The 8,237-nt window shown below is 39.9% G+C and overlaps 1 protein-coding gene across 1 annotated transcript; it reads left to right on the top strand.

Moving 5' to 3' along the window:
* Window positions 1–351: 351 nt before the first annotated feature.
* On the top strand, window positions 352–7,278 carry cdk7 (cyclin-dependent kinase 7). Its single transcript, XM_083904741.1, has 12 exons — window positions 352–442; window positions 659–718; window positions 812–845; window positions 1,293–1,360; window positions 1,470–1,538; window positions 2,750–2,860; window positions 3,179–3,297; window positions 3,547–3,646; window positions 3,739–3,825; window positions 3,912–4,061; window positions 5,101–5,239; window positions 6,679–7,278. The coding sequence occupies exons 1-12, from the start codon at window positions 377–379 to the stop codon at window positions 6,705–6,707; spliced, it is 1,032 nt and encodes a 343-aa protein (XP_083760867.1). The 5' UTR covers window positions 352–376; the 3' UTR covers window positions 6,708–7,278.
* The last annotated feature ends 959 nt before the right edge of the window (window positions 7,279–8,237 follow it).

Genomic DNA, 8,237 nt, shown 5'->3' with positions numbered 1-8,237 from the left:
CCTCTGGGACACAGGAATAGAATAGAATATTGATGAATCAATGTGAAATATTGCACATGAACTATTAAATCAAGTGTTTGTCTTGGGAATGATTATATTATATTACTATTTTTTTTTTCATAGAATGACTTTGTGAGAGCGACTTTGTGGAATAGCATGCCATTATTTATGTTTTTATGGTTTGTTTGTCCTTAGTTTCCAGAGCTGTACTACCTTGCCCGCAGCCTGCTGCTATTGTGTCGTGTACCGGCAGGTGGCGGTGTTGGCCTGAAGAAAAAGCTCCTTTGACCCGGAAATAGTCGCCGCGGACCTTTAACTGGGCAGGAAGTGTGTGTTTGTGTGCTTTAATGAAGTGACAGTTGCCGCTGCCGCTGCCATGGCGCTCGATGTGAAGTCCAGAGCCAAACGATATGAGAAGCTGGATTTCCTCGGAGAGGGTCAGGTAGGCAGAGAAACGAGTCCGCGAGTTTGTGTCGTTATTTTGTCGGTCACTCTCCGCTCCGCAGCAGGTTGTTGTGGACACCGTGATGCTAAGCTAACGGTTGTTAGCAGGTTGTCAGTGTCAACAAAGCCCCGGCAGGTCCACAATGTGTCTCCACAGCAGCAGTGTCTTCTGTGTCTCATTGTTTTTATCTCTGTGTGTGTTTCTCTTCTTCAGTTCGCCACAGTTTACAAAGCCAGGGACAAAACGGACGAAACTATAGTCGCTATTAAAAAGGTACAAGGACGTCAACTTCAGGCTGAACCTCTTGTTAGCTTTTGTTAGCTGTGCTCATGTTTAATCTGTGCTGTTTTGTGTGTTTTCTTGTAGATTAAAGTTGGTCACAGAACTGAGGCTAAAGATGGTGAGTGCTACACTTACTTATTTTTTTATTTTTTTATTTATTTAATATCATCTAGTGATGGTCAGAGGAAGCTTCTAGAAACTTTCCAGCCAACCGGTTCATAACAAGTTAATTTCTCGAGGCTTCGTGTGCTCTCAAACCCCCCTGCTGGTCAAACACTGTTTTACAGCCAGATATACAAAATTATGGTTAGTTTTTATTAATTTATCAGTTTTTAATACACTTAAGTCTGTCCTGCAACCGTGCAGCCATGGGGGTGACTGCCAAATAAAATACATTAAATTATCTTAACCCTTTGATCACAACATTTAGGCAGCTTTTTTCCATTATTATGTTAAAACATATGGAGAGGCTATAAGAATGTGCAATATACTGTAGGTGTCTCCTTTTTCCATTTTCCCCAACTATATAAACACACCTGAGCAATGTTGGTTCCCATGTAAACAGGTATAAACAGGACGGCTCTGAGAGAGATCAAGCTGCTGCAGGAGCTTCATCATCCAAATATCATTGGGGTAAGTGAACATTCAGTCTGTCTGCATTTGTTTTTACCTTTGTAGCCATATACTTTATACTTGAATTGACTTTATTGATCTAATTGAGTTCATATGTGTTTTTGTGTAGCTCCTGGATGCCTTTGGACACAAATCTAACATCAGTCTGGTGTTTGACTTCATGGAAACGGATCTAGAGGTGAGACAGTTAAGGTTTTCTGTCCATCTTCATTCATCCATTTGTATATATTTTCTTTTTTTACATTTTGAAAACACTGCATCGTCTTGTTTCTGGGTCAAATGGTCAGAGCCATTGTTGACCATGTCAGTAACATCTGCTTTGCTGCTGTGATGAGTTTTCAGAGTTATCTTTATTATCATAATAATTGAATAATAAACAATTATTATGCTGTTTCATGTTAGCCCACTAATGATCATGGGTTTTCTCTCAGGATAATTAATATGTTGTTTCCTGGGACTCTAAATACGACTAACACTAATTGTGTTTCCTAATTAACAGGCCTGTTTAAGGAAATTTTCAACCAATAACCTGATTTTCCTTTAATTCTATTCATTGTAACATAGTCATATTCTAAATTATACTAGAATTCCTTTCAGTATAGACAAGAATCATTCACTGTTGAGTCGTACTTTACAGATATTTGCGTGTCTGGTCTATGACTGTCTCTGTATGAAGATTTGCTCATTCATTCATGCTAATGAATGAAGTAAATTAAGTTGCATTTCACTGCTGGGCCATTACATCTAGAGCTCAAAGGCAGATCGTTTTAGATTTAATCAAACAGATCCACATCTTTAAAGTATGTGGCAACTATAATTTTTAACACCGTCAGTGATAATTGTCAGGTGAGTGCGTTACGAGCACTTTAAATACGAGCAGGATGATGACGGTGCAGCGTGATTGTTTTCATTGACCACAGTAAGTGGTTCACCAAGGTCACGAAGGCTTTTATGATTTATTCCATCTCCTCCTCTGGATTGTTTTAGCATACAAGGCTCCAGATGGGCGCCTGCCACTGAAATGCAAACAAATAACTATACTTTAAAAATAATCAATATCACTCTGCTCTTGACTTTCACTTTGAATTGATGCCATTAGCCTCTCACAGGCAGCAGATAGGAGGTGAAATATGATGCTCATCTTATTAGCGGTGCTGAAAGCCTATTTAAGGCCACATGTTTGGATATGAATGCATTAATTGTAACTAATGTGTAGACGGGATACTGGAGCTGGTGGAAGAATGGAGGTTTTTCTTCACCAAGATTAATCCCAGTCTTCTTAAATCCTCTCATTTACTGACAGTAATTTGTAAGAACATTAAGCTATGAACAGAGATGATTAGTTACAAAATGTCTGGTTTTACTTAAGCCTCTGTCTTGTTTTCTAAGGTGATCATCAAAGACACCAGCCTGGTCCTCACTCCAGCCAACATCAAGGCCTACATCCTCATGACTTTACAGGGATTAGAGTATATGCACCTGCACTGGGTCCTTCACAGGGTAAGAGCTCTTAAACTTGGTTTATACCTCAGAAATGATACATATACAGATATACATATATGTGTATATATTTATTTATATATATTAATATGTATGTTTATATAACCAGAGAGACAATTACATGCAGGGTTCCCATAGGTCCTTGATATCTTTGAAAGTTTGTAAATCACCCTAAATAGACATGGGTAATTGAAAGTGCTTGAATTTTGTTCAAGAAAGAAGTTAAGTTGATATTTAGGTAAATGTCTCCCTTGTTTGTTACGACGCCACCTACTGTTTCATGCCCTGCATTTTTTTTTTTGCTTCTTTTTACGTCAGGATCTAAAGCCCAATAATCTGCTGTTGGATGGCAACGGGGTGCTGAAGTTGGCCGATTTCGGTTTAGCCAAATCCTTTGGCAGCCCCAACAGAGTCTACACCCACCAAGTCGTTACCAGGTCTGTGCTGACGCAAAGAGACAGAATTTAAACTCCTCACTTCTCCTGTTCTGCACTCAGCAGCTCGGGCTGAATCACATGCGTCAGGAGGAGAGTGAGGAGATGTGACGGTTTGCGTTCTACGAAGTTATTGTGAAGGCCACTGAGTAACAGTGACGTTTATAGGTGTTTTACCCGTTTAATTTACTCGAGCGTCTCGCTCTATTATGGTGTAATTGGCCGACAGCTGTTAAACGCTCTCTTTCATAGGTGGTACCGCTCTCCTGAGCTCCTGTTTGGTGCGAGGATGTACGGAGTGGGAGTGGACATGTGGGCGGTGGGATGCATCCTGGCTGAGTTACTCCTTCGGGTACACACACCTCGCTTCAAAGAGATATTCATACAGTAACAACAGGAACTGTTATTTTATCTAATATGTGTGTGTGTTTATTTATGCTGTAGATACCATTCCTTGCTGGAGACTCAGATCTTGACCAACTGACTAAGATCTTTGAGGCCCTTGGGACGGCAACAGAAGAGACGTGGCCTGTTAGTATCTGTTTTTAATGTCTTTAATTGTATTTGATTCAGTTGAAAATGATTTTATGCACTTATTTTGTTAAATGTCTCCTCAGGGAATGAGTAGTCTTCCAGATTACGTGTCCTTCAAAATCTTCCCCGGCACACCTTTGGAACACATATTCAGTGCAGCGGGAGACGACTTATTAGAGCTTCTTCAAGGCCTCTTCACCTTTAACCCGTCGACCAGACTCACAGCTACACAGGTGATGAGCGCTCTGAAGAGCCGTCCACATGCTGCGTGACACAAAAACATTGTTTTGACACAAAGCAAAAGCACTTTTTTAACAGATCTTTTGATACTCGGGGCCAAATAAGTAGGTCAAACTGGTCTTTGTCCAGTCTGAAATGAGCACTTAACTTGAGTGGTTGCTCCCCTCCCCATGCATTGATGAGGAAAAATCAGTACGTCTTTTTCTTAGTTTAACCTGTTAATCCAACAGAAATTGTTGAAAAATGTCCATCAGTCTTTCCCTAGCCTGGAAATAACAATGTTCTCAAATGTCTTGTTTTGTCCACAAAGCAAAATTACTACATTTTTAATGATTTCTCCGTTAAATGGAACAAAGAAACCAGAAAATATTCACATTTAAGAAGCTGGACAATCAGAAAACTTGTATTAATTATTAAAAATGTATGTAGGATACAGCATATTGGCTTCTTCATGCTTTTAAAGTGTTAAATCGATGCTAAGAACGACCCCTAAAGCATTGTAAGCAATAGAATGGACTATATGAATTATTTATATTGTTGTTTCCTAGAGCTCTTTGCTATTACACTACAATGGTGACACATTGTACTAGATATGAAGTTGTTGACTAAGGTACAACTGCAACATCTGAGGTGATGACACTTAAAGGTGCATTATGTAATAAATATAAAGCAACTGGACATAAACTCCTCTAAATATGTCACAGAGACTCAGGAATAATGTTAATATAACAAACTGAACTCACCAACAACAACAACAGTAAAGAAAAAATATTTGCATTAAAACAAATCTTTTACAGACTGCAAATCATGTTTATGTTTTGAAATCATGTTTTGACATGTGGCGCCACCTACCGCCGTCTACCAATCATTGCAGTCAGTAGAGTCTCAGCTGCCGAGCAACCACGGGTTGCCAGTTACGTCAGAAAACGAAACCTAAAAGACCTCTGTATTTTGAATTTGAATGTAGTAACCGTTTTTGGCCACATTCTTACATATGGCACCTTTAACACCTACGTTACTGTTCCTGTGCAGGCGCTGAAAATGAAGTACTTCAGTAATCGACCTGGTCCCACGCCTGGGCCTCAGCTCCCTCGACCCAACTGCTCAGCTGAGGCTCTGAGGGAGAAGGAACCGTTTGGGCTTAAGAGGAAAATAGAAGGACTGGAGACAAGTGAGGAACACACACACACACAATCCAAGCTTGTATATAGCACTATAAGTATATAGCACTGTGTCACAATATTTTAAGATGTTGAGGATAAACACACATCATAATACATCATTCGCCATGTGAATATACACGGCTCACTTAAAAATAAGACTGTAATATTTAGTGCCTACCAAACAAGTCTGTAGAGATGTGTGTTATGATCTGGAGTTGCCTCAACTTCAGTAATGTTACATGCCTCCAAAATATGAGGTCAGCTCATGATCTAAATATAATGAAAGAGCAGGATTTTCTGGCCACCACAGAGTCCACTGAGAATCTTTGGGATGTGCTGGAGAAGACTTTCACTGGAAAAAACAGCTTCTAAAAGTTAAATTCTACAACTATTTAGTGTGACCTACCTTTCTAAAAACATTTAATTTTACTCCGCTACATATCTTTGTGACTTCTTACTACCAAATAAAATCAGAAGAAGAAGAAGGAACATATCTGTGCATATATGTACTGTTTTTTCTTAGTCTTTATGACCACTCTATTATGCTTTTTGCCATTCACTCACACATTTATATAGCACATTCTCCCTATAAGCTAGTGGAGCTGGGAATCAAACCCACAACTTTCCAGTTGAAAGACAACAGGCTCTACCACTGAGCTACAGTCACTCAATTCTAACTCGTCACTCCTGAAACTTCATTTTCTATCAGAAAATGAGTTTTTAAACTGAAGTTCAGTATATGACAGTATACTTTTAAGGCTTTTTTACGTAATATTGTTAAAGAAGAGACGTCAACATCGTTTTCTGGTAAAATATTTATACTTTTACTCAAGTATCCCACATCATTTGTTCATTCTCACACTGTATTTGCTATTTATAAAATATCTCTTCCAGTATGAGTATGATGGTATAAATGTTAAATTGTGGTTTGAACAGGGAGAGGTGTGTCTGAACAAGTGTTTCAGACCAGTTTTTAAAGCACTAGACATTTCAGAAGGTCTCAGTCAGGCCCAAAGTCATGTGTACAATGTTTGTGGAGTTCAGTAGTCAGTAAAAGTGTTCATGCGTCGGCGACCGAGCTCCATAAATCTGCGCTGAACCTACCAATTCAGAGGGTGTTGGCTGCACATTTTAACTGCAGTGAAATCCTCCGAACACACGTGTCGAGCTCGGTCTTTTAATAACTTTCCTGTTAAAACAGAGGTTGAAAGCGACTAATCGTATGGTTTGTGAAATAACCGGGGCCGACTGTACGCTCCGTGCTCCAGAATATTACAGGGTGAATTTCCAAACACTTGCAGTGGATGGAAACTTCGGTGGTTTCGCAGACTGTTCATTATAGGCTTGTTTTACTCACGTATGTCGTGTAGCTGCACAGTATCTGCCTCTATTGTTCTAAACATAGACTCAAGTATAACATGAATGTCTTTGTTCGTTTTATTTTCAGCTGTGATGAAGAAGAAGCTCATTTTCTGACCTGGGGGTGGTGTCTGATGATGCATCTTCACACGATCTGTGGTTCCTCTCGCCACACACACCCCCCCCCCCCCCCCCACACTCAGGATTGTCCACTGGAAAGGAAATGTAGAGAAACTGGCACAGACGTGGTGGACTTCAGGACATTTTAAAGGTTTACTACAGCTGTTGAGATGTGAGTGGGATGCAGCGCTCTGAGTTTAGCTCCACTTACCCGGACAGAGACTGAGACTGTGAACGCTCGCCACTGATCCACCTCTTATTTATGTGACTGAGAACAACCAAACTAGCAGACTTATTTCATGTAGATGTATTTTTATTTTTTTTGTACGTAAAAAGGCCAATAAATGGTGCATAAGCTTTTGTTTACCAGTTTTGTTTCGCCGTGATTATGATAAATAGAAAGTGTGACTGAATGTATTTGTTCTCTGAGAGTATGCACAATATAGTTAAGATTTTGATTTAATGAAGATGTGTTGACAGAAATGTACTCAGTGTGAGAGTGACCGTCTGTCTGTTGATGAGACATCACTCTGCCTCCAGGGAGACTCCATGCCTGACAGTAAGTCACGCAACAGTGTCGGCCATTAAACGTCTTCCCTCCCTTGTCCCTTTCTCTTCAGTTTTACTGTGATCTAATGCAGTCTGACACGCCACCAGTAGACCGTCTGTTGCCCTTTTTTGCTTCTGCTGTCAGACGGGAGCACATCACAGCCCTCATGTTAACTTAAATCGATTTCTTATTCTGCAACAAAAGCAGACGTTTGTGTTTTCCGTGAAGTGCCTCCTGCTGTTGTTTGCAGCTATTTTGATAATCAATCGATCAGTTTTTGAGTGTTTTTTCTGATATTTCAGCTTCTTATATGTGAATATTTTCTTGTTTCTTTGCTCCATATAACAAAGAAATCATTAAAAACGGATTTAGTTTGTGGACAAAACAAGACATTTGAGAGCATCATTTTCTGACATTTTATAGACCAAACAAGTACGGAAGAAATTAAGGCACAGATTAATCGATAATGTAAATAATCCCTAGTTGTGTCCATTGTTACTAAACACCCAAAACCTGGGAGCTGCTGAGATGACTGAAGTCGCTGCAGTTCCACTGGATTAACACATTCAATTAGATTACCAGCACTGATTTCCCCTCGTTCCCACCTTTGCTGAACAGCATTATCTGACGATTTATTGCGAAAATAGACCGATTATTTCCAAAAATAACCCTAAATTGCAGCGCTAAATTTCTCATGAGCTCGATTAGATGAATGTGTGTCATTCATAAATGACCGCAGTACAACACTGAGCGGCGACACAATGACTTTGTGGCGGTGGTGATGGTGGGTGACGGGGTCATATGACAGGTTTGGTTCATAGCAGCACACTCAGAGAGAGTTACAGTGGCAGCGTTATCAGCTCGAGGTCACACGACCACGACTTCACTGGTCAACATGAGGAAAAAGTGACGCTTACTCATATTGTACGTCACATGGTGATGATTTAAAGGTTACATTTATGAGTAAAGTGACCTTG

This window comes from Microchirus variegatus (assembly GCF_963457635.1).
Source record: "Microchirus variegatus genome assembly, chromosome: 18".
NCBI classification, from domain to species: domain Eukaryota; kingdom Metazoa; phylum Chordata; class Actinopteri; order Pleuronectiformes; family Soleidae; genus Microchirus; species Microchirus variegatus.
The sequence above is the reverse complement of the archived record's forward strand: the minus strand, read 5'-3'. Positions and strand labels throughout refer to the sequence as shown.

Excerpts from the sequence above, each read along its gene's own strand:
- cdk7 (XM_083904741.1), top strand. The coding sequence starts at position 377 with ATGGCGCTCGATGTGAAGTCCAGAGCCAAACGATATGAGAAGCTGGAT. Across the intron at positions 1,361-1,469 it reads ATCATCCAAATATCATTGGG|CTCCTGGATGCCTTTGGACA; the intron begins GTAAGTGAACAT and ends GTTTTTGTGTAG. Across the intron at positions 1,539-2,749 it reads TCATGGAAACGGATCTAGAG|GTGATCATCAAAGACACCAG; the intron begins GTGAGACAGTTA and ends TTGTTTTCTAAG.